At 44.2% G+C, this 27,020-nt stretch overlaps 1 protein-coding gene across 1 annotated transcript in view; it reads left to right on the forward strand.

Annotated features, from left to right (window-relative positions):
* MIS18BP1 (MIS18 binding protein 1) overlaps positions 1 to 27,020 on the forward strand; it is a 65,340-nt gene that overhangs the window by 16,610 nt on the left and 21,710 nt on the right. The window contains exons 4-11 of the mRNA XM_066608095.1: positions 2,412 to 2,767; positions 3,242 to 3,315; positions 8,175 to 8,305; positions 8,382 to 8,472; positions 14,636 to 14,895; positions 20,308 to 20,453; positions 20,790 to 20,889; positions 23,374 to 26,056. Coding sequence (XP_066464192.1) covers positions 2,412 to 2,767; positions 3,242 to 3,315; positions 8,175 to 8,305; positions 8,382 to 8,472; positions 14,636 to 14,895; positions 20,308 to 20,453; positions 20,790 to 20,889; positions 23,374 to 26,056 — 3,841 coding nt within the window. The remainder of the gene's footprint in view (positions 1 to 2,411; positions 2,768 to 3,241; positions 3,316 to 8,174; positions 8,306 to 8,381; positions 8,473 to 14,635; positions 14,896 to 20,307; positions 20,454 to 20,789; positions 20,890 to 23,373; positions 26,057 to 27,020) is intronic.

Genomic DNA, 27,020 nt, shown 5'->3' on the forward strand with positions numbered 1-27,020 from the left:
TCCCACTTTTCTGCAATAAAAACCCTTTTTTTTGGAAATCTTTTCTATTCTAAATGGCTGCATTCAAAGTCCTGTAACTTTTTTATTTTTTGATGTACGGCGCTCTGTGAGGGCTTATTTTTTGTGAGACGAGCTGTAGTTTTTACTGGTACCACTTTGGGGTACAGACGGCTTTTTTGATCACTTTTATTGCGTTTTTAGTGCGGCAAAATGCTAAAAATTAGCATTTTGCCTCAGTTTTTTAGCGTTTTTTTCCGTGCACAGTCAAAAGCATGTGCAGCGTCGTTACGGACGCGACAATACCAAATATGTGGGGTTTTATTTTTTTATGCTAATCTGAGAAAAAGCCTAAAAAAAATGGTTTTTAGACTTTTTTTTTTTTTTTTTTACATTTTTTTTAAATTCATTTTTTTTAATCTTTGTTTTTTTTTTACAACATTTGTGTCCCCCTGGGGGACTTTAACCACTGCCCTGATGATCGCTGTCATAAGGCATGGCAGAGCTACTGATGTTATCGCGAGAGCCGGCTGGAGACACAGAGAGAGTCCGCTCCCTCTGTGAACTCTTTCCCTGCCATGATCTACTTAGATCGCGGCAGGGAAGGGCTTAACAGCGGGGGGCGCATCTTCGATGCCCCCCCCCCCCCCCCCCCCCCGCTGTTGCAGCGGGACGCCGGCTGTGTCTGACAGCCGGCTCCCGCTGCGGGATAGCGCGGGATCATATGTAATCCCGCACTATCCCCAGGACGTAAGTTTACGTCCTGTTGCGGGAAGTAAACTTACGCCCTGCAGCGGTAAGGTGTTAAAGGGGTTCTGTTATTAAAAAAAATCTATACTTACCTATTTCTCCCCAGTTTGTCTCTTTACCAGATCTTCTCCTCGTCGATCTGTCTCCTGCAGTCTGGAAGGAGGAGGGGGGGGGGGGGTCACCTCACCTCCAGCTGCCTAATTCTTCTGCTTCCTGTGATGTTTCGTACATTTGCAGGCAGTCTTCTGCTCTTACAAAGTGTCTCCCCCTTCTGGCACATGTGTCTCCAAGTCAGATGTTTGTATGCCAGAGTTGATGAGGCAATCCTTTTTAACCCCCTAGTGACGCAGCCCTTTTTTCTTTTCCATTTTCTCCCCCCCCCCCCCCCCCTCTCTCTTCCTTTTTAAAAATTGTAACTCCTTGATTTATCCATTGACATCGCTGTATGAAGGCTTGTTTTTTGCCCGTCGAGTCGTAATTTTCAATGGTGCTATTTGATGTACCATATACTGTACTGAAAAACTTTAAAATGAAAAAAAAAAACGACATTCCGCCATCTTTAAGTGCGTCTTGTTTCTGCGGCGTACAAACTGCAACAAATATGACATAACTTTATTCTATGGGTCAGTACGATTACTACAATACTGAAGTTATATAGGTTTTTCTTTTTTTTTTTTTTTTTTTTTTTTTTTTTTTACTGTATTACTTTTATTTAATTTTTTTCCTCGACATTTAATTTTTTTTACATTGCTTTCTGCTGCCATCTTCTGCGCGCAATAACTTTTTAAATTTTTTCGTCTACATAGTTGTGCGCAAACTCATTTTTTGCGTGACGTCCTGTAGTTTGCGTTGGTACCATTTTTGAATACATATTTTTTTAACGCTTTTTATTGCATTTTTTGTTGGAGACAGAATAACCAAAAAAGTGCATTATTGGCGTTCTTTATTTTTTTTTCTGATGATGTTCATCATGCGGGGTAAATGTGCTATTTTGATAGATCGGACTTGAACGGACATGGCGATGCCAAATATGTATTTTTGTTTTATATTCTTATAGCAATATGGCAGAATAGAGGTGATTTAAACTTTTATAACTTTTTTTTTTTTTTTACAATTAGTAAAACTTTATTGATCATCTTTTAATTTTTTTTTTTAATATTTTTTTTAGTCCACTTAGTGAACAACTTGCGATGCTTTGATTGCTCCGGCTTGATAGGCGTTCTGCCATGACATCCTTGGGGGCCTTCAGAAGGCCCCCTGGCTGCCATGACACCCACACGGCTCCCTGTGATCGGGGAATATAAATGCCGCTGTCAGAATTGACAGCGCCGTTTAAAGGGTTAACGACTTTCATCAGAGCTGTTGCCACTGGCTGTTGGCTGTAAGAAACAGCCGGTGCCCGCAGTGTTTGATGGGAGATCGCCCCGACGCTGCAGGATGTAAATGTACGCCCTGCAGCGGGAAGGGGTTAAAGGTTGTGTCGACTCTCCATTTAGCGCTACGTGCCTAGTTACAAATTACAAGTTAACTATATAGTCTGGGCTTCCAGTCATGAAGACTTTTGTCTGTCTTTTTTTTTTTGCCAACCTACATTTTGCAGAGGGGTATTCTACCAGCTAATAATATGTTTGGTATAACTAATTACTATATTTACTGGTTCTTAGAACAAGAAGTCCAGCACTTGCCTGCTACAATCAATGAAACCATCAATGAAAAGTTTTTAGCTAATGACTCCTCACCAAGCAAAGATATCAACCTGGATCCGGGGAATGAGGGACCCGATAAACTGTCTCAAGAAAACAGTGAGGGAATGACTCCAGAAGGATTCGAAGCCACAACTCCAAAGAAAACTCCTGAGAGCGCCTCAAACCTGTCCGACACCGAGGAAGGGTTTGTGGATCACTTTAAAGAACTCTGTGACCTTATAAGTCACTCACAGTTGGTTCAGATTCCCTATAAACAGGGGCCACATGTCCCGGCAGCGGCCAGCAGACCTGCGAATGACCAACCAGAAGAGGAGGTATGAGGTCATATGGTGTCTATGTAACTGTGCAATAATCCCTTTAACAAGGAAATGCTTTCACTATTTAACTGTCCATTGATTTTAGTGAGAATTGTAATGCTTTTATTTTCCCTGTGGCGTGCCTATGTAAAACCAATGACGAACGATAAGCAAACAAATTCGTTCAGTCGTCCTCCTTGTTTACATGGAGCCATTGTTGCTCATTTTTATACGATTCAATGATTATGTACATGATAATCGTTGCATGTAAAAGGGACCCTTTGTAAGCCTTGTAACAAAAAAATTGGCTGACGCATGACAACTGCGGATGCTTATTAAATAGTTTTAATTTTCATTCCTTTTATGATAGAGCGGTGTGTCCACCTTAGCAACCTTTTTTTTATTACTCAATGCCTATTATTTTGTATCTTATACTTATTGTACTTCTACTACTATGTATACACACGCTCTCACTCACATTCTCTCATCTAGGGGAAGATTGCACTAACAGCGTGGATTGTGAAAGGCGTTGAGACCAAAGGAGTATGTGTAGAGGGAAAGCGTTTGTAAGTATTTTATGGACATCCATTTTTTTTTTACATACTATCTTCATGGCATTGTTCCTGTGGGGCGAGTTGTGAGCTACACCTTGACATGGATCTTGTGCCCCCTACATAATAGTACAGTACTATTGATGATAATCCGTTCATTTAAAGCCGATTTTCAGTCACTTTATGGATCATCGTTCCCCATGCTTTCCTATCCTTGACCACTCCTTTCAGTTCTTCCATGTGTCTGTTTGCATCCGCCTTGGTTATGTCCAGCCAGCGTGTTCTTTGTCTTCTTCTTCAGGACCCACTAACTGTGCCGAGCATCAGTGTTGTTTCCAGAGAATTGCCTTGCATGATTTGTCCAAAGTATGAGAGCCGCTGTTTGGTGATTTTTACCTCTAGTGATACTTTTGGTTTGATACGCTCTAGGACCATCTTGTTGGTGACTATTGCTGGCTATGGTATACACAGCATCTTCCTCAGCACCATAGTTCAAAAGCATCAATTTTCCTTCCATCTGCCTTTCTAAGCGTCCAACTTCCGCATGTGTATATGGAGATCCGTGCTATTCGGAAACCCTATAACAATATCACCAGCAAATGTATCTAACTGAGCCTTATGTTTATCAACTTCTGGGAAATCTGGATGGCTGTTTACTACACCTGCTTTACCAGTGTTTTATGCAACTGCAGTAGTTGCACTGGAGTGGTGGCTTTATCACTGCTTAAAGGCATATTCCCATTTTATAACATGATGGCATATCACAAGGTTATGCCATCACTTTATGATTGGCGTGGGTCTGACCTCTAAAGCCCCTAACAATTCTAAGAATGAAGGGGCCAGAGCACTAATGTGCGAGTACTGCATCACCTCCCAAGTAGGGCTGAGCAATTTGGCCTAAAAGTAAAATCTTTATTTATTAATTTATTTTATTCAAAACTTTTTCTCAATTATAACATCCTATTTTCTTTATTTGCTAAACAACCTAAAAGAATACCAGAGCACGTTGTTGTGTTTTTGTTTTTTGTTTTGTTTATTTTACATAAGGGAATTGCATGCACAGTAGTTCCCTAATCCCTTAGGGCTTATTCAGACGACCGTATATCGTCCGGGTATTCTCGCTGGCTGATATACGGCGTCCCTCTCTGCAGGGGGAGGAGGCTGGAAGAGCTGGGAGCAGTGCACTGAGCTCCCGTCCCCTCTCCGCCCCTCACCACTATTTGCAATGGGAGGGGTGGAGCTAAGTCGCACAACATAGCTCCGCCCCACCCCACCTCCTCTTTTTGCAAATATTGGCGAGGGGCGGAGAGGGGGCGGGAGCTCAGTGCACTGCTCCCGGCTCTTCCAGCCTCCAACCCCAGCAGAGAAGAATGCCATATATCGGCCAGCGTGAATACCCAGCCAATATACGGTCGTCTGAATAAGCCCATAAAGCCGGCTGTCCACGGGCGGTACGATATACTGCCGTGGGGAAGCACTAATGTCACTGCGATTAACCTATCCTTATGATAGGTTCATTGCGGCATGCCGCGATTTTTATACGTGATCAGACAATCACTGCAATTTTCCGCTCCTGTACATTGGGCTGCATTTTCCATATTTATCCTATGGAAAGTGTTTATTGCATTACCCACATGCAGATTATCAGCGCGGGTAATGCATTGAAATGTTGCCCGTGGACATGAGGCCAATGCACCATTTGGCCCAATGTCCACAGGCGGATTTGATTTGCAGAATCAGCGCGGGTCACCCGCGCTTCAAGCCGCCCATAGAGAAGCATGGGCGTCCACAAATTAATTAAAGCGTGTGCATTTGTTTTACGGACCTTTTGGCCCGGAAAGCAAATCGCAGCATGCTCCGTTTCTGTGCGGTTCCCGCACTGACAGCTTCAATTGACTTCAACAGAAGCAGTTCAATCCGTGGCCCGTCCGCAGCTGACACTACGTCCGGCCACGGGAAAGCAGGAGATTAAAAAAAATAAAATCTGTACTGCACATGTCCGACGGCGTGCCATGTGAACCATTCACAGTACAGATACCCCGGAAGTGGAGAGGTCTGCGTGGACACCGCCACCTGCTTGCACAGGTACGCAGAGTTCTCGCCTACAGGCAGGGTAGGCTCCCGCACGCGGAATCCGACCCTCCTGTGGACATGAGGCCTTACGTAGAGTTACATCATGGAGGTTCGGGGATTGCGAGCCGATCTCGCTCCATATAATACAGATGGCAACTGTTTCCAACAGCTGCTATCAGCACTCCTACTGAGTGTGGCTGTTAACCCTTTAAATTCCCCAATCAAAATTTGGGGTTCCCAGACTGGTATTTCCACTGCAGTGGATGCTACAGGGGAGATGGAGTATTATGGGATGGAAGAAGGTCTGCCAGGATGGGAGCTATTGTTACTGAATATATAGGGGGTATATGAACAAGGGATGCCATGTTGGCATAATGGCTGGAAGTAAGCAGATGTTCAGGAGACTGGAAAAGCTGAATTACACCCTCACTTGGGAGCTATAATGGTAACTACAGAAATTGTGAGGGAGTTTTCCCAAAACTCATATAACTAAGAAACAACTGGATAGAATTGTTAATTCTCAGGGGAGAACAATTGAAGGGCTGATGTTTACTGATTTTTGTTTGTTTTACATGATGATTGCTCTGTAAATATGCATTTATGCAATTACTGCATCAAAATATCACAAAGGAGGACTATTCATTACATAATTTTGTTTGCTGAAATTGGAGTACCCCTTTAAAGAGGATCGTTCACTGGATAGCATCATGGCTTTGCAGCTGTGGCTGCACTGACTTTACCACCCTCTTCGCCTCTCTTTTGCCCGAGCGGATGTTTCTTGTACCTGACTCCTGGCGATCTCCATGTGTCATGTGGGTTGTCCCCACCTCTCAGTGGGTGACAGTGAGCGATGTTGGACTTGGTTGACAGTCTACTGAGTGTTAGTGCGGACCGCTTACTAGAAATATTGAGAGCATCGGGAGTTGGCCCTAAGAAGAGCCCATCAAGGTGAAGGGAGGCTAGTATGGGAAAACAAAGCAAACAGCGGGAATAGAGTCCGTGGAGGTAGCTATCCAGTAACAGGTCCTCTTTAAGGAATCCCCTAGGTTGTATACAAGGTGTGTTCAAAAAGTATTAAAATCATAAAAAATATTTGTATTCAGATACAACAATCTTAGGCCTTAGTCACACGGGCGTTTTTTCACGCGATTTGCGCATCGCATGACGGATGCGCATGCGCAAATCGCGTGACCGGCGCCGAAAAATCGGCCCAAAAATCGCCCGAAAATCTGCTCCTAGCCGCGTTTCATTAGAAACGGGCTGGAGCTGTCCAGCGCATTGCATTCAATGGAGCCGGCAATACAGCGGCTCCATTGAATGCAAACGCTGCGGGCGAGTGTGGGATGAATTGTCGGGGAGGGGTTAAATATATAACCCCTTCCCTGCAATGCATCCTTAAATGTGAAAAAATAAAAAAAAAGGATGTACTCACCAGCTCCCGGCAGCTGGAGATCCCGGCGGCCGGCCTGCAGTGGGTGTGAAGGAGGTGTGACTCAGACTTGCCCCTGATTGGCTCAGTGCTGAGCCAATCAGAAGCAAGTCTCAGTCACACCCATTCATGAATTCATGAATGGGTGTGACTGAGATCAGCCTCTGATTGGCTCAGGCTGAGCCAATCAGGGGCCAGTCTGAGTCACACCCCTTCACACCCACTGCAGGCCGGCCGCCGGGATCTCCAGCTGCCGGGAGCTGGTGAGTACATCCTTTTTTTTTATTTTTTCACATTTAAGGATGCATTGCAGGAAAGGGGTTATATATTTAACCCCTCCCCGACAATTCATCCCGCGCACGCCGGCAGCCCATTGCTTTCAATGGAGTCGGCTGTATTGCTGCTCCATTGAATTTAATGGGCAAACATTGTTCTTCTCTGCCACAGCTGTGGAAGAGAAGAATGATTTGTCTTCTATATGTTCTCAATGGGGTCGGCGCTGCTGCCGCCGGCCCCATTGAGCGCATATAGAGAAGAGAACAGGAATCGCAGATCGCAGATAGGTGTGATCTGCGATTTCTGTTCTCTAATTTATCGGACGAGCGCATAAAAAGCGCTCATGTGTCCGATACCATTGCAAAGCAATGGTTTTAAAAAATCGCCGGACGCATGCGCATGCGCAAATCGCGGCAATAAACGCCCATGTGACTAAGCCCTTACACTAATTTCCTTCAAAGTAGTCCTCTTGGGCAGCCACACACTTCTCCCACAACTTCTGCCACTGTCAGAAGAAGTGCTGAAACGCCTCTTTTGAGATGGCGCGTAGCTGGTCCGTCGCATTCTGCATGATGTCTTCTCTGGACTGAAATCTGGTTCCTTTCCGGGGCATTTTCAGCTTGGGGAAGAACCAGAAGTCACATAGAGCCGTCGGGAGAGTAGGGAGCCTGACTCTCCAATTATGTGTGCCCATCTTTGAAGCGGTTGTGCCACTCCTTTATCTGTGTGGTTCCCATTGATTCACCCCGAAGACCATTTGAATCTTGTGGATCGTTTCCACTTGGAAATCGTCAAGATTTCCACAAAATTGAATGCAGTGGCGTTGTTCACGTTTTTCTGTCATTTTGTTAAAAAAAGATGGCTGCTTCTGCAGGTAGAAAAATCCAAGCATGCGCATTATGGTCGCCTCAATACGTTTACCAAACGCCGCCGCCCTAGCTTCATTTGTTTACACTCACAGAATTAGGGTTGGGTACTTTTTGAACACTCCTTGTACCTGCTTAGAAATCCATTAACCTCCCCTTTTTTATATACGTTCTGTACTCTGTGTTGAAAATGGGAGTTTTCCAATAGCTGCTTCACTTTTATCTTGCAGGGACCTTAATTCTATTTATTGGCAAAGTAATATCATTGTACACAGAATCCAGCACAATAAGTTAAAAACCCTGACCGGTCGAGTGTACCAACTAATAGGAAACGCAGACACCGACACCATGAATGACGCTGGTATGTGTATGGGCAGCAAGTAAAAGTGAAAAGTGTCTGGAGGAAGAGAGCCTTTTAATTATATTTGTCTTGTTAGGGTATCCGCCGTGGCTGATACAGAAGTTTTCGAAGGGATTTCCAGAGGATTGGATGCAATATGTCAAATATTTCTGCACGTCATCAGAAAGGTTAGTGGATTGATGGTGGTCTTAGCCGGTGATTGTTTTGCTACTATAACAGTGCCCTGAATCCGGTTAGTACTGTGCCAGTCCTTCTGTGTCCTTACGGCAGTCATGCCATGTTGCTAGGCCTTTTGTGCCCGACACTGGTGTTTCTGACAAAACACCATTTCCTTCTGCGGGCATTCTTAGGCCAAATGCACACGGGCAGAAATTCCGCGGCGGGATTTCCTGCAGAATTTATGCCTGTGGCCGCTGCCATAGGATTGCATTAGATAATGCAATACTGTGCAGACAGATGCAATTTGACCTTGTGAAAACTCACGTGGTAAACAAATTGCGGCGTGTCTTATTTCTGTGCGAGCTTCGCAGAGGCCCGCACATAAACGTCACTGGGGACATGCCGGCTTTGTTCTGCTCATGTGCGGCTGTGCGACACGCCCGGAAGGAGGTGAGCGCTGGGTCACTGCACGGACATGGCTCGCATCTCGCAGTGGGATCCGACCCGGCTGTCTGTAGGAGACCTTAGTATGCCCTTGACTGCACTTGTCTCTTGCAGCAGTGCAATGGTTAAAGAGACTGTCACCATCTATTTGCACCCCTCTCTAGAGGGCAGCATAAGGTAGTGTCTGCCACGCTGATTAGTGATATGTCTGCTGAATATATCTGTGCAGTAATTTTTGAGAAACTTGCCTATATCAGTAGCAGCAAATACATAGAGGACTACTTATAGTAGTCCTAGATATTCAGGAGTTGCAGGCTAGCTGCACCCACCTCTCCCTCCAGCATTGATTGAGAGCTGTCTGCTTATTACTGTGCACAGAGACAGAGCTGCCAATCACTGGCTGGCGGGCGGTGGTGAGTATGGCTAGGCGGCAGCTGATGATTATGCAGGACTAGTTCTGTGTCTGGCTGCTACTAATAAAATGCAAGTTCTTCAGAACTACTGCACGGATCCACGCAGAAGACATATCTCTGTAATCAGTGGGACAGACACTACCTTATGGTGCTCTCTGACAAGGCTGCAAAAATATGGTATGTGTTCACATAAAGCAAAATATTATGCAACAGATAAATCTATCGCAAATCCAGATTTTGATGCAGAATTGCTGTGCATTTCACCCAAAAGGGTGTAATTAGCAGCTTATTCCAAGGCAAACTAGCATGTAAGACATGCAGATATTACCACGGATTAGTTTGTGGTGTCTGTAAGCTCTTTGGGTGCAGCTTTCTTTTAATGAGCTCTTTAGGGTGTCGTACATATACCCAACTCATTCATTCCTTGCCTGAGGGTAAGTGCACATGGTGAGGATGCAGTTGTGATGCAGCCAAGGCACAACAACTTAAAGGGGTTTTCCATCAAAAATTCTATTGATGACCTATCCTATGATTTCAGTCATTAGGTTTGGCAAGGAAATTCGCGAGTTAGAGATGAAAAACAAGAGATCGTCCACATATGCCGCGATCTTGTGTTCTGTGTTGCCCGTTTTGATCCCCTGAATATTTGGGTTGGATTGAATTTGTGTCAGCAGTGATTCCAGGCAAAGAAAAAGAATCAGGGGCGACAGAGGGCAGCCCTGCCTCGTACCATTTGAGATAGGGAATGATGTTGAGAGCTAGACGTTTGCCCTAACTGATGCCGTTGGGCAGGAGTATAAATTTGTAATCCATTGTAGCATATTAGGCCCCATTCCCATATGGGTCACGGTCGCAAACAGGAAATCCCACTCCGCCCTGTCAAATGCTTTATCTGCATCTGTGGACAGAAGGCACACCGGTAGAGACCATTTACGTGCCAGGTGTATCAAATTGATGGCTTTTGTTGTATTGTCCCTCGCCTCTCTAAGTGGGACGAAGCCAACTTGATCTTTGTGAATTGTAGTATGTAGATAGGGGGAGATCCTGTTTGCGAGGATTTTGGAGAACAATTTCAGGTCTGCGTTCAGCAAGGAAATAGGGCGGTAACTCTGGCACTGTGATGGGTCCTTCCCCTGCAGCGCGTGGCCATTGGAGGCGTTGATATGCGGGACATACGTTCTAGCTCTTGCGGTGCGAAGTGCCCGGGCTCATGCACGGCTAGGATTGTCTCCAAATTTGTAAAAGTGTCGCCTGCATTTCACTATACTTTAGCTTGCCCCAGGCAATGAGAACAGACCTTCTCTCTGAGTTGAAGCAACTCTGCCCCCCTTGCACTGTCCTGGGTAGTTTTGTGAATAGACTCTAGTGCTTAAATCTGGTCTAGCAGCCCCTTAAGGTGTGCACCGCGCTCTTTCTTAACACGAGAGCCGAGGCTTACGCAGAATCCCCGGATTACGCATTTGTGAGCCTCCCACACAGGTAGCCGATCCATATCCGGTGTGGTGCTATGGTCAAAGTAGTCTTTTAGTGCTTTGTGAATTTCGTGCGAGGTTACCGGGTCGTGAATAAACTATTAGTTAAGCCCCCAGTGCCACGCTCTGTTATGTAAAGTGGGTAACTTTAGTGTTAATGTAATCATGGCATGGTCTGAGAATGTGATATTGTCGCCGAGACTAATGTCTGCAGGGATGAATGTTGAAGGAGAAAGTAGTCGATTCTGGAGTATGTGTTATGGGTTTGGGAGAAAAATGTGTACTCTTTAGTGGTGGGGTGTAGGGCTCTCCAGGCATCTACAAGTTGGTACTTGTGAAGTGTTCTTTTAATCCTGCGATGGGCGGACAAAGAGAGGCTATTGCTTCCTTTGGATGTGTCTATCCGTGGGTCTAGGGAAACATTAAAGTCTCCCCCGAGTACCAGGGTGCCCTCCTTGAATTCCTCCAGGATCCTTTCGAGAAAGGACACCTGCTTGGAGTTGGGAGAAGAGACTGCAGCAAATGTGACTGGTGTGCTGGCGAGCTTACCTTTTGAGAAACCGATATCTACCTCCTGAATCCTGTCGAATCTCCCCCTGTTCCCACGAAACGGAGTTGGTGATGAGGATTGGAACTCCCTTGGATTTGGATTCTGCGTTCGTACTGTGGTAGGCACTTGGGAATCTGGCATCCGAGAATCTAGGACATGCGTTTGTGCGGAAATGGGTCTCCTGGATGAAGGCCACCTGCACTCTTCTTTTCCATAGAAGATGGATGATGGAGGACCATTTCTCAGGGACGTTCAAACCCTGCGCATTAATCGAGATTACTGAGAGGTTAGCAGAATCTACTGTCATAGTAGCCAGTGTGCCCGTGGACTAGAGAGAGGGGGAGAGAGGGAGAGAGGAAAAAAAGGGGGGGGGGAGAAGGGGGGAGGGGAACACACAACACACCAGGGGAGATGAAACGTAAACAGACAAACCTAAAGCTAAGCTTGTGGTTAGCAACTATACTTTATCAGGGAGTTCTTTCCCCCCAAACCAAAGGGTGGAGCCCGGTTCCCTGATACCCTATCGGGGAAAACGTGGAAGTGCACCGAGTCGGTAAGGACGCTGCCGAACTTAGATAACAATTAGCTAGATGAGACGGAATTATGTTTCCGTGCAACTAGCTGCTTTCTTGTAACCCTGTTCTGCAACTCCGGATCGCCGCAAGCGGTAAGACTGACAGTGTGAGATACTGTAGATAAGTAGGGCAGGGTATAGCCCACCAACTGAGAAAAAGACTAGTTAACGGGATAACACCTCTTATGGAATTTCAGATGAAGAGAACAAACAGTCTAACTTTCTCTGATCGGGTTGTAGGGGTCTGTCTCCCATACTGTGCCGTCGGAACTCGCTACGGGGAGAACCCTTGGCTCAAAGGTTTGTTGGAGCAGTGTCCATAGGCTCAGTCCAGTCTGGGATACCTCTTAACTTTAGGTTGTTACGACGTCCTCTGTTCTAGATATCGTCAAGGTGAAAGGTCAAGTCCCTGAGCCGTTCTGGGAGGGCCTGTACTGAGTGACTAACTGTAGCGATGGCCTTGTTGTGTTTCTCTTCTATACGCCGCAGCTGCATCTCTAGATCAGTTTTGGTGGGTAAAGCACGGATCATGACCCACAAGGCTTGTAGTGTTTGGGAGTCATCTGCGGGTGGCGCCACTGGGTTAACAGAAGTCTCGGTGGCGGGAAGCTGTGGGGTGCTAGGGCCTGGTATAATGTGTTTGGCCCCTGTGTTTGCCCCCTGTGAAGTTGAAGATCGTGTGGAAGGGGTCGTAGTGCCCTCCTGCCTTGTCCTGTTTCTGGCTGCTGTGTTCTCCCGTCGCAGACTGTGAGCTGCCTCCAGGTTGCTTGCGCTGGCTTTGCATTGGGGCTGTGTCCCTGTCTGGGGACTTCATGGTTCTCACTTCTCTTAGAGTAAGGTGTTAGATGGGCAGGGGGCCCCGTGGGTGTCTCTGGGTCGTTTGCCCTGTTCCCCTTACTGACTGTGTCAAGTGTCTGAGTCCCTCCTGGGAATGGGGCGCCTGCACCCCCGGCAAGTAGCAATTCTGGCACCTCATATTGTTCAGTCACCATGTTGGTGAGGATCTTCCCTGATCCCATCGCGCTTGTGGACGGGGCCTCCGTATCCCTGGACCACTACATAGTGGGCTCCCGGTGTCTGGCCAGTTTCTTATCGGCAGGGAGTATCCCTGCACTGGTGGAATGTGAAAGCGGAGCCTCCGGGTCCCCCGTAGGCTTCAGTGTGGGCTCTGCTCGTGATCCCAGCGCCATATTGGAGGGGTGCTTCTCAGCGCCAGCAGCACCTGAGGACTGGGTTCCCGCGTCCCTGTTCCGCTGCTGGGCGGGCTTCTCCTGCTGTCTCAGGGTTTTGTCTGCGGGCAGCTTCTCCTCCAGCGGCACCTGGGGACGGAGATTCCGAGTCCGGTTGCAGCGCGGAGTCCGCATGAAGACCCGGCGCCATGTTGGAGAGCCTCCTTCCTGCTCCGGCGGCACTCGTCTCCTGCAGAAATCTACTTAGTGGGGATCTGTGGATCTGCCCGTCGTTTCCCCACTCTGGTCATCATCAGTGGGGGCTGTTTGCGGTGATGTTCCCGTTCGGCTGAAGCTTAGCGGCAGTGGAGCTCCGAGGTATACGACCACACTCTTCCATACCAAGTCACGCCCCCCCCCCAAAAGAAATGTAGGGCTCATTCAGACACGTGTGTTTACGTGCGTACATATGACTGCACAAAACCACGTGTCTATGATAACTTTTGGTTCCCTGTGGTGTGTTCACATGTCCGTGTTTTACAGGCGTGCAAACGCACGTACCTGCAAAACATAGGACATGCGTGCACCATAGGTCCGTGCTGCATATCAATATTCCCCGCAGAGAGTCCCATTGTCACTAAACACTGTGACAGGGAAGCAGATACCACTCTGTGGTCTGTTTCACAAGGTTTCCATTCATTTACGTTTTATTTGGAGTAGTGGACCAAATTATTCTATGCGACAAATAAAACGAAAAGGAAACCTCCTAAAACGGACACTAAAGGAGTTTCCTAATATAAGGGAATGGTTGCATTTGTTTCCATTTGGTGGTTCCGTCACAGTGCTGTTTTCTGAACTGTGACAAAACCCCCTGACGTAATCACTAATCACACAGTATGTTAAAAAGCTGTGTGGACCCTCCCTTACTGTCTGTATGTTATGGCCAAGTATCCTAATAGTCTAGGTTTCCACATGCAGAATTGACGCGGATCCATCTTCCCCAACGTTCACTTATCTGAAGTAGCTCCTCCACTCCACCTGTCATTGTAGTGTGCATGCAGAGTGCCCAGAATTTGGTTTTGATGCAGTCATTAAGTGGTTAAAAATACACGACACTGCTAAACAGAGCTCCAGGCTATGAAAAATTACCCAGGAGTCATTGGCTCTTAAGCTGAAAAATTTAGGAGCCAAAGAATATCTTTGGTCGCCATATTTAAAAACCTATATAATTAATTATATAATGTGGCTTGTTTTTCAGTTTTGTGGCAGTATTTGCACGTTTTAAGCTTTTTAATGTGATGCGCAATAAAGATTTCATTACTATTTTGGGGTAATACTTTTTTTTTTTTTCCTTTTGACATTTTTTTAGGGTACATTTGACTTTACAAACATTTGTCAATTAGGCAGCATTCACAGAGTGTTATTTACTACACTGTGTGATTACGCCAGGGGTTACGGCGCAGGTACAGAAAGCAGAATATTGTCGAAAATGTCTGTTGCATGTAAATTAAAATCTAATGTAATAATCTTATCTAACTGTAAATCATAGGTATGGGGCAAGAAATACAAAATCTAATCTGCCCGCTCAGCCGCAGAAAAACAGCAATAACACAAGGAATCAAATAAAAAGCAAAAACCAGACTGTTACGAGCTCCGATCTGGACAGTGATACTGGGCCTAAGAGGAAGGTGGACTGCAGAAAGCTAGAAAATAATATAGTCAAAGGACAGAAAACTAGCAGCAACCGAAATAGCCAAATCTCCAAAGTGAAAACACAGACGCCCCCTGCAGACAACACTCTACGAAGTGGTACGTACTATTTTACTTTCAATGGCAACCGCTGACAAATCCTGGAATTGTGTCACCTGGGCCTCCCTCACACAGATGTTTGCAAAAAGCTGTATTTTGCAACGCTGTGTTTACTGCGTTTTCAGCAGGGTTGGCATGTGTTTTGACAGCATTCTGGCTGTGCTTTTAGCTGCGTTTTCAGCACAGCTGGAAATGCCAGAACTGAGCCCACTGGCATAGCAACCTGCGTTTAACGCTATGAGTACGCAGTACAATTGGCACTTGTCAATCCAACAGAGGATCTTTTGCTAGTGACGGGGATTGAAATCCCCCGCCTCCATCAAGAGATTACTCTAATTGACTGAGTGTCGGCTGGCTCTGCCAATGACAGCCAGCGGTGAATGCAACGCAATCACAGCCATGCATCCAGTGTTGGCTGTCATTGGCGGAGCCAGCTGACACTAAGTGGCGCTCAGCCAATTAGAGCAATCTCTTGCTGGAGGAGGGACATTTCAATCTCTGTCACTAGCAAAAGATCCTCTTATCGGCTTGAGCAGCCTGCATGGAGCTCTGGAGAGTCCCAGACGGCGCCAGCTAGGTGACTATTCCTTTTTTTTTGTTGGTAGGGCACCTAGCGCTGGCGTTTAGCGCTGCCAAACACATGGTACCAAAGTTGTGCCACTTTTCAGCAGCACTGAAACCGCTGCCCATTCATTTCAATGGGCGACACAGGGCTGAAAGCGGCCAAAAATAGACATGCAACGTTGTCAAAACGCAGCGTTAAAGACGCTGTGTGTTGACACTTGTGTGAAGAGCCCCATTGAAATGAATGGGAGCGTTGTTCAGCACAGCGCTAAATGCTGTACAGAAACATCTGTGTGAGGGAGGCCTTAGAGGATGTTCACCCAGATTTATTACTTCATAGCAAATACACAAATCGGAAAACAATGTTTAGCGGTTGAATGTTACGGCTTTGGGAAACCTTCCTCAAACAATTTTAATTAAATTGTCATTTTTCAGCAGTTATTTCCTCTATGGGCTCAAATTGTCTGTTTTCCAAGCTCGTGGGTGAAGACTGGCTGCTATAATGTTCTTCCATCTCTTTGGAGCTCGCCCTCAGAAGCGGCAGCATAGAGAAGGCTATAGCAGTACTGAACAGTGTAGATGTGAATCCAGCACCTAGACTCTGCTGCTGAAGGCTGCAGCTGATCTTTCTTCTTTCCATAGACCACAATGCATAGCATGTAACCTGATCCCTCAGTGAGCTGATGATCTGTTTAGCTATTAAAGGGAATGCATCATCAGAAAATGACCTATTGCATAAAGCAAACTTCCATGTTAGGATGATTTTTTTTAACAATACACCAGCATTGCAGAAATGACACAAATTGCATGTCCATGCATTATAAATTTCTAGTGTGCTAGTGCTTCTTGGCAATATTTATAAACATGATGTGTTTCCTACATTTTGATCAAATTGCATGAGTCCACTGGCCACGGCAACCTCTTTATTGGGTCCCTACGATAAAGATTTTCAGTGATTTTTTCCCCTCCCCTTGCTTTAATATTTTCAATGTCTGATCTATATTTAAGGAAAGAATCCTAAAATCCTGCAGTTCTGACACTAAATACTAAGCTTGATAATAGTCTGATACTCCCCGTTCTGTAGAGATTATTTCTCGGTAGGCATTCATTATCATGAGAATTACAAGGAGGTAACAGCATGTCTACAACACTGTCATAGAAGTCAATGTGCCAGCCCCTGTCCATTGTGTGAATGGTCCTTGAGTTCTGTTGTAAATCTCTAAATGCTATTAATTGCAGCTTGTGCAAGATGGTCATTCCATAGTCTTGTAGTATACAATAAAATATATAGGTGATACATCTCCTTTAACCCCTTAAGGATATTGTCTGTATTGGCCATAAAGCCGGCTGCACGTGGGCGAGTCGGATTCCGCATGCAGGAGCCCTCAGCGAAATCGGGCTCTGACCCCGGCGGGTAACCCTGCGTACCTGCTCTTTTCTGTATTGACAGACGCTTGCTGTCTGTCATGTGCAGTACAGTTTTTTTTTTTTTTCTTGTTGTGTCGCTAGGCGATGACACAAGTACCAGCAGCCTATCTGCAATGTCAATTGTGGATGGGCTTCGGGTCGGACGGCTTCCATTGATTTCAAAGGAAGACGTCTGTACGGATTCCGCACACAAATCGAACATATCGTGATTGCAAATCCACTTTCAGAAATCGCAATTGTTATCCGCTCATCTGAACGGACCTGTGAATGTTCTATTTTTTTCAATAGGTGCGGAATACCGCAGAACGTCCACGTGGGTGACGGTCGTGGATTCCGCAACTGAAATTAGGCCATGTGCACCCCATCTAAAGTTTTTTTTTTTTGGGGGGGGGATTTTCATCTCCACTTTTCAAAAGCCATAAGCTTTTTATTTTTACATTGAGTTGGCGGTAGGAGGGGTTATTTCTTAAATTGGCGAGCTGTAGTGTTTGTTTTGTTACCATTTTTGGGTGCATTCTAAAACTTTCATTAGTTTTTTTTGGAGGGCAGGGAGAGTAAACATTAATTCTGCTATTTTATTTATTTATTTTTTTACTTCGACAGCATTAGTCATATAGCATAAATGACTATACATTTTTTTCTGTGAGCTGGTACGATTACAATAGCAACAAAAAAACTTTTTTTTCCTAGGGTTTTTCCACTTTTGCACAATAAAAACCCTTTTTTTGGAAATTATTAAATAACTCTTTTCATTTCATTTTTCCATGGACCGAGCTCTGTGGGTCTTGTTTTTGTGTGATGAGCTGTAGTTTTTATTGGTACCATTTTGGGGTACATCCAGCTTTTGTGACCACTTTTTATTGCGTTTTTTTGAGAGGCAAAAAAAACAACAACAAAAAAACGGAGGCAATATGCTTATTTTGTTCAAGTTTTGCTGTGCATGATAAATATTGTGTTTAGTTTATTGTACAGGTCGTTATGGATACGATGGTTTGTTTTCTTAATTTATTTTTTACGTTTTTATGGTTTTATGGTTCTGCGCTTTCTATTTAGCACAAAGTGTTAGAAAAAAAACTGGGTGACCATAACGGTTGTACTCTTGGTCAACCCCTTTTATATTTTGGTGCAGATTTGTGTGCTAAAAATGACGTCTAATTAAGTGAATAACATTTCCCAGAATCCCATTCAGATGCTTAGAAAGACTTAAGTAACCATAATCTAAAATATGGATACAGGAGAAACCTAATAGAGCTTCTGCTCTGCTGATGGTTCCTGGGAAGGTGATTTCATTGCGTCTGTTATTAAAACCTGATATTTTCCGACACGTTACATAGGGGAACATTGTTCCCTAATATTAGGCAGAGTTGGGTTATCCCACTTCAAATGTATTTTTATTATATATGGATAAATAAAAAGTAAATGGTATGTGGGGGAGGGGTTGTTATAATCTTTTAGTGCTACAAAATACTTGCAATAGTTATCACTTGATAATCGGCACTCTCCTCACTTTTCCAGGACACAAGTCTACACTTCTCACCAACTTACTGTGAAGTGTGAATTATAAAAAAAGACTACGGGGGAAACTACTCTTTAACCCCTTAATGTCGCAGCCCCCCTTTTTTTCCCCATTTTCGTCTTTTTCTCCCCATTTAAAAAAAATCATTTAAAGCAAATCGTAGCTCCTTTATTTATCCATCGACGTCGCTGTATGAGGGCTTGTTTTTTGCGGGACGAGTTGTATTTTTAAATGGTGCTATTTAAAGTGGTATTTAAAGTACTATACAATGTACTGAAAACTTTTTACAAAATTCTACGTGGAGTAAAAGAAAAAAAAGACATTCCGCCATCTTTCATTGCGTCTTGTTTGTACAGTGCACAAACTGCAACAAAAATGACATCTATGAGTCAGTACGATTATAACAATACCAAACTTGTATAGTTTTTTTTTTTTTTTTTTTTTTTTTTTACTGTACTGCTTTTTTTTTTTTCTTCAAAGACATTTAATTTTTTTCAATTATTTTCTGCCGCCATTTTCTGCACGCAATAACTTTTATTTTTCCGTCGACGTAGTTGTGTGAGGGCTCATTTTTGGGGGGATGTCCTGTAGTTTACGTTAGTACCAATTCGGAAAACTTATGACTTTTTGATAGCTTTTTATTGCGTTTTTTCTGGCAGACAGGGTAACTGAAAGTGCATTTCTGGCGTTCTTTATTTTATTTTTTCGGACGACGTTCACCGTGCGGGGAAAATAATGCGCTACTTTGATAGATCGGACTTTTATAAACGCGGCGATACCAAAATATGTATTTTTATTTGATGATTTAAATTTTTTAATTATAGATCTGGCAAAAGTAAGGTGATTTTAAACTTTTTTTTTTATTTTTTTATTTACAATTAAAGGGGTTGTCCCGCGAAACAAAGTGGGTCTATACACTTCTGTATGGCCATATTAATGCACTTTGTAATGTACATTGTGCATTAATTATGAGCCATACAGAAGTTATCAAAAGTTATTCACTTACCTGTTCCGTTGCTAGCGTCCTCGTCTCCATGGTGCCGTCTAATTTTCAGCGTCTAATGGCCAAATTAGACGCGCTTGCGCAGTCCGGGTCTTCTCCTTTTCTCAATGGGGCTCCGTGTAGCTCCGCCCCGTCACGTGCCGATTCCAGCCAATCAGGAGGCTGGAATCGGCAATGGACCGCACAGAAGCCCTGCGGTCCACCGAGGGAGAAGATCCCGGCGGCCATCTTCAGCAGGTAAGTAAGACGTCACCGGAGCGCGGGGATTCAGGTAAGCGCTGTGCGGTGTTCTTTTTTAACCCCTGCATCGGGGTTGTCTCGGGGGGGGGTTTGAAAAAAAAAACAAACCGTTTCGGCGCGGGACAACCCCTTTAATGAAACTTTATTGCTCTTATTTTCACTTTTCTTTTAAGTCCCCCTGGGGGACTACAACATGTGATGTTTTGGTCGCTCCTGCAGTATGACGTAATGCTATAGCATTACGTCATACTGCGATTTGACAGGCAGTCTATCAAGCCACCCCCGGCTGCCATGACACCTGCACGGCTCCCCCGATCTCAACCTGCGACCTCTCTTCATACATACCCCGACGTTCCAGGACGTACCCGTACATCCTTTGTCGTTAAGGGGTTTAAGTGAAGCACGCTAGTTTAGCTATGTTTCCTGCAGTAAGTCGTGAGCTCACATCCCTGGGAAATCCAAAAAGAAAGAAAGGACTTCACAGGCATTGGTCATTGCAGTCATGAGAATTAGCATCGCCATAGACATAAAGGCAGTGCGGCTTATTGGTGGTACCTGATCTGAACGGCCTTAGAGAAAGTTTTGACCGTCAAGTTTTTCTTTTGAGGTTTATTCTTTTATTTCTTGTATAGGTGAAATAATTTTTTATTTTGCTTTTCAGAAAGCTCTTCTGCGTCTAAAACAAGCCGAAGTGGTCGTCAGCTAAAGCCCGTCCTCAAGTATTGGTGCGGAGAGCGGTTATTCATTGACTGTCAGTTGAGCACTAGCGTAATCAGAGAGGGTAAAGACCTGCTAACGAATGAATTTGTGAGTACTGGATTCAATGAATAAGTAGTTTTTAAGGTTTTTGTACTGGTAAAGGTTTGTTCACGTTTCTATTCTGCAGTGGAAATGTAGCATTAAATACCAGCCATTCAAATGACTGAACATCCATGTGATATGTGTTGGATTCAACAGGGCCGGAGTCTTAGCAGCTCTGGCTTGTTGAGGGGTCCCAAGTTACGATGTCCATAAGCATTACCATGATGAATGGAATATGTTCTGCCACTATGCCAGAATTATCACTGATCGCTACCCTGGCATGTGCATCGTATCAGCAAACTTCCTTATTGATGTAAATATATTTTTTTCTTTTTAATCAAGAAAAAAGGTCGCAGCTCACAGATTAAAAAGGAGAAAGTCTGCAAGAAGGAAGTGGCACCAAACTCGTCGCTTTCCAGTAAAAGGATATTGGAACAAAAAGGTGAGTACGGGTGACTGCATTGGTGGTCTGGGGTGCTCATCCTAACTTTCTGTGAACACAGAGCATAAAAAGAGATTTGCTAGAATGCTGGAAAGTATGAATTCTGCCAGTCACCTTCAATTATTATAAAGGCTTGTTTTCCATTCCTTAACCACTTCCTGACTGCATAGTATAACTTTCATGTGGTTGTGCGGGGTGAATAGAGAAGACTCCTAAGCCAAGTCTGCTCTATACCTGGTGGCTATTGGTGGTTTCTGGCAAAAAAAAGATATGGATCAAAGACATGCATGTACCTCATAATGGTACTAGTAATACCTAAAGCCCAGCTTGTGAAACAGAAGCCTTCACACAGCCTAAAAAATAGTTAAGGGTCTTAGAATGAGGCAAATTTCACATGGGTGAGTGCGATATGGGGCTTTGATTCATGGCCCAATTTCGCTCTTGCCAATATGCGATTGTGCCGTGGATGTGAGATGTTTTTGTAACAAAACTGCCTCGCATTACTTCGGGGAAGACTACCGCGGCAGGGGGTTGTGGAGTTTCGGCTATTGTTTTCAGTGGGGAAACCTTGCATCGTTTGCAGTTAGCACGTGGTGCGATGCAGCCGCTGGCCCCATTGAAAACAATGACCCACAGAATAAAGTACACGTAATTTTCACTGCACTACGAGCACTGTAAAAGGTTTGAATAGTCGGGGTCCCACTGCGGAGACCCCTGCCAGTCTCTAAAACGCTGGGCCTACTGTGCTCACCACAGAAATGTTCCCCCTCAGCTGTCTTCGACAGTGGCATAAAGGTCTATAGATAGCACTGTACACTTCTATGCAGCCGTCTTCAGCTGCTGGGCAGAGCCGAAAAACAGTGAAGACAGCCAATGGGGCACGTCGCTGCGGTGAGTGCAGCAGCCCCCTCAATCTGCAGTATAAATATAACTTTTTCTCTGTGGAGCGTTCTGTTTATGAAGATACTAGAATGATAGATTTTTTTTTTTTAAAGGTTTTTTTCCTTTTACAAAATAAATAGTTTTGGGTTTTATTGTTTTTTTTTTTGTATCTTTGCATTCAAAGACCCATATAATTTTGACTTCTCCATCCACAGAGCTCTGTGAGGTACACTTACTTTTTGATAACTTTTTTCTTCTTTTTCTTTTGTAATAATTTTTTAAAAATGCTGTTTTTTATATATTTAAAACAATGTCCACAGTGTGAAATATATAATGCGTTCGTATTGGATGTAGCGATACTATTTATTTATTTTTTTTTCAGTTTTTAAAAACAAAGTGAATTTTTTTCAAGTGTGGGACTTGAATGTTAACGCATTATTACTAGAGATGAGCGAGTATACTCGCTAAGGCACATTACTCGAGCGAGTAGTGCCTTAGCCGAGTATCTCCCCGCTCATCTCTAAAGATTCGGGGACCGTCGCGGGTGACAGGTGAGTTGTGGGGGGGGAGGGGGGGAGAGGGAGAGAGAGATCTCCCCTCCGTTCCTCCCCGCCGGCCCCCGAATCTTTAGAGACGAGCGGGGAGATTCTCGGCTAAGGCACTACTCGCTCGAGTAATGTGCCTTAGCGAGTATACTCGCTCATCTCTAATTATTACCTGATATTATGGATTTAAAAGGCATGGTGGTTACTGTTAGGCCTCTGACTAGGATAGCAACCCATCAGCCATTCCCCCGCTATCGCATGGTCGGAGGGGCCTTTGCGTTGACAGAATGAGTGCACCCATTTCAGTTAACCACTTAGATGCCGTAGTTAGTAAATACTTGTATTCCCCATTAAATAACGCAGGAGTGTTTTTTCTTAGAGGTCTTCGTTGTGCTGTTATTTTTATTCGTATACGACTTGATAACTGAATGTTACCATTACCAGTTTCTCTACACTTTGGCAGTTGATGCACCGATTGGACAGCGTGTAGACTGTAATGCACATTCTTTTGACTAGGGAAATGGTAACACCCAGTTGTCAATTTATTTGCAGGAGAGATGACCAAGGCACAGCATAATGCAGCACCTAACAAAAAGTACATGGGTATAAACCAATTTGACTTGAGCCTCTCTTAAGGCCGCCTGCAGACGGCCAGGGCGGACCCCGCTGCGAGAATTCTCGCAGTGGAATCCGACCCGCGCCCCTGCAGTGACCAGTGCAGCTCACCTGCTTCCGCGTCTGCTCTGTGATGTGCCGGCTGCCGCCCAGCAGGCGCATGCGCAGAGCAGAGCCGGCGTGTCGGTAATGACCTTTCTGTACGGGCCTCTGCGAGACCCGCACAGAAATGGAACATGCCTCGATTTGCGCATAGGATTGCGTTTCGTAATGCGATCCTATGCAGGTGGGCACGGGCGGAAATTCTGCTGGGAATCCCGCCGCGGAATTTCTGCCCGTGTACAGGGGGCCTTACTCTTTCTTGTGTTGTGACTGAAGTTTTTTTTGTGTTTACTTTACAGGCCAGTCGTTTATATCTTTGTTTCATTTCTTTTCTTTTTAGCGCCACAACACCAATTAAATACAATAACTCCTAAGTTCAAGACAGCAAACAAGACCCATTTTATAAGTCAGGAATTAAACAAATCAAAGACGAGAAACCTAAAAATCCTCCTGAAGTCCCCTCAAGTGATGCTTTCCCCCATGTTAACAAAACGGCATCTAAAATTAAAGTGCTTACAAAATAAAGTTCATTTAAACAGTCTGAAAGACACTTCTAGTGGGAGTGAACTGGATGTTCAGAAAAACAAATGCCAAGACACAATGGCAGTGAGAAACTTGTCAGATGACAACAATGGTGATGTTGTCTCTGAGAATGAAATGGAGAAGATCTCATCTTTGGCTGTTAAACAAAAACTGAGGGCAATCCCTGAAGAAAAAGTTTTACAAAAACAGAAATCTAGTTTTGCTCCCGCTGCCTCATCGAAGTCAGAGGAAGTGAATACAGAGGATGATTCTGGTGAAAACTCTGAAGGAAAGACCGGAACTCAGATTAAATCAAATCTTCCCGCACCAAATAGGAAACAGTCGTCTTATCCTTCAAAACTGCGCAGTAATTCGGAAGGACTCCATGGTTCAAATGAAGAGCGTGTTTTGCGGAAGGACTTCAAGAAACTGAATAGTAATCACAAAATGCCCCTCTCTATTAACCCCAGAGGCTCGAGCAAAAAATCCTCATCTGGTTCTGCACAGTCTGATTTTGCAGAGTCTCAAGATTCTGAACAGGAAAATATTTCAGGGAAGAAGTCTAAAAAGATGCTGACAGGCATTCTTAAGAAGCAGAGGCCTCTTGAGCCTGTTGAAGTTGGGAGACACAAATCTCATTCTAAGCAACCACTTCATGATCTAGCAGAAAATCAAGACCCTGAGAAGGAAACTGGCTCTGGAAAGGAATCTATGACACAGACTAGTGTCCGAAAAAAAGAATTGTGTATTGAGGCAAGTAGGAGAAAACAGAGTGATCTAGCAGAGTCTCCAGATTCAGAACATGAGCCAGTTTTAAAAAGCTTAGTGAGCATGAAGAAGGGAAAAAGTACTTCTAAACATTCTCCAATAAGGAGAAAACAGCCATCTCGTTTGGCAAAACCTGTAGGGCATTTTACAGTGTCTGACAATTTTGAGGTTTCCAGGAAGAAGCCAACTTCGAGAAGTTACTCTTCTGAAGAACTGGATGAGTCTTGGATGATGTGTTCTATACAAGCCCAACGTCGCAGAAAGCAGCCTGCTCGTTTAAAACGACCACAATATTTTTTTTTTGAATCTTCAGATTCTGAAGATGAGCCAGATTCTGAAGATGAGCCAATCTCAAGAAAGGACTCAAAGCCAACAGTTAACTCCACAAAGAGACAGGACAATTTGGAAGAAAGGCAGAGTAATTTTGTGGAATCTCAAAATTCAAGAGAGAAAAGCGTTCTTAGAAAGAACTTCACTCAACAGTCTAATCCACAAAGGAAGCAAACACAATCATCTTCCTTGATGCAAAAGCAGAAAGATTTGCTGGAATCTGATTCGAAGAGGGAGCTCAGATCGAGAAAAAACTCCACTCAAGCAGCTAGTAGTCAAAAGAAAGAAAAGCAGATGGTCTCTGTGGAATCTCAAAATTTACAACAGGAACCAACATCAAGAAAGGAGTCGAGAACAGCAGCTAATACTCAAAAGAAACAAAAACAGATTGGCTCAGTGCAATGTCAAGATTCAGAAGAAGAGCCGATATCAAGAAAGAACTCTAAGTTTGCATCTAACACTCAAAAGAAACAAAAAACACCACCTCGTCTGACACAAAAACAGATTGACTCGTCAGAATCTGAAGATTCGGAGGACTATACCATATCAAGAAAGGTTTCTTTTCAGCGGGCTAACGCACAAAAGCAACAGACACTTACTGAACCGGCTCCAGAAAAAAGACAACCTGCCCATTCTGCGAAACAGAAGACTGATTTAGGAGATTCTGAGGATTCAGAACTGGAAGACTCTTCAGAAAAAGACTCTAGGCAAGCTATTGGAGGCAAAAAGCAACTAGCCTTGAATGCTGCCTCATCTAGAGAAAAATGGGCATCTCACTCTTCTCAAGAACAGCAGAGAGCTACGAAAGAAAGCAATATTGGAAATGCTACTAGTAAAGGTACAAGTCGTCAAAAGAAGTCATGGGAATCCAGTCTGACAAAAAATAGAAAGCAAGCATTAGTTTTTGTGGAGTCAGATGATACTACATCTTCTGAGGATGAGAAAAATAATTCATGGACAGAACTAAGTGTGTGCAGGGTTCCTAAAAGACCTATAGTTTACACTCCTGCCAGAAATACAAAGCCGTCTCATTCAAGAACCACCCAGGAACAATTGCTGGAGTCTGAACAGGAGAGTGAATCTGAGAAATTGCAAGAAAAACGTATTATTCCTCACAAGAAACCAAAAGACCTTAAATCTAATGTAGTCAGAGGCTCGAGCAGAGAATCGGAAAGCGGCAATGAAGAAGCTGAAGACTATAAAGTACAAGCAGGCCAAAAGAAGCCAAAAAAGGCTGACAAAAACGTAAGAAAAAAAGTTGAATCTCGAGATGATCAACAAAAACATTCACAGAGAAAGGGCTCTGCTGTGAAATCATCGAAGAGTCTAACGCCTCTTGATCCATTTTCCGCAATAAACCATGAAGAGGAATGGACAGAGAAAGAAGTTCAGAGACTTTACAAGCAAGTATATTGATGTTTTAGTTATGCTTCCCGAAGAACCACAACACTCTAGGTGTACGTAAGACATACATACCACCATAGTGACTATGTGGAAGACCAAAAGAAATGTGATGATTGCGTTCCCCGCTCAATCTTTCCAGTGGAAAATCCAAAGTCCAAAAGATCCCAAGTAGATTAACCCCTTAGTGACAGCGCTATCGTAAAACTACGTCCTGCTGTATGGACGTGTATGGAGGGAGGTAGCGGCGCTATCTCCCTCCATACAGCGTGGGCGTCAGCTGTTTATTGCAGCTGACACCCGCGGGCAATAGCCGCGTTCGGCCGATCGCGGCTATTAACCCTTTAAATGCCGCTGTCATTTCTGACAGCGGCATTTAAATCCCTCGAACGCTGTTCAGGGGTCCCGTGCGCAAAAAACAAGCCCTCATACAGCGACGTCGATGGATAAATAAAGGAGCTATGATTTTTTTAAAAGGGAGTAGGAAAAAACAAAAATGGAAAAAAGCAAAAAAGCTCCGTCACTAAGGGGTTAAACTTTTAACTAGATCAGACGATGACGCGTTTTGGAGACATACTCTCTTTTCTCAATCCAAAGATATGTCATGGCGATCTACCTTGTGGTAAGGCCAAAATGCAAAGAGCTGTCATAGGCAGGTAAAGGAACATAGAAAAAAAACACGGTAGACCGAGGCAGATTTCTTAAGATTGGCATTTCATGCGCTAGTCTTAATCTGAAGTGTGTAGAGTAAAATGCACCAAATATATTAAAGCAGCCCAAAATGTTGACCAGATTCCATATATGGCCCATGTTTTTACCTATGTGCAACCCTTTACCTCCTGCAAGTGCTATTCTGAAACATTTTCCGCTATGTTTGTGTAAATTGGGTTACGTTACAAAACCAGAAAAAAGGCGGTTTTCCAGAATTAAAAAATAACAGTTATGTTTGAAATGTGAACAAAAAAA

The sequence above is a fragment of the Eleutherodactylus coqui genome, chromosome 6 (assembly GCF_035609145.1).
Source record: "Eleutherodactylus coqui strain aEleCoq1 chromosome 6, aEleCoq1.hap1, whole genome shotgun sequence".
In the NCBI taxonomy this organism is placed as follows: Eukaryota; Metazoa; Chordata; class Amphibia; order Anura; family Eleutherodactylidae; genus Eleutherodactylus; species Eleutherodactylus coqui.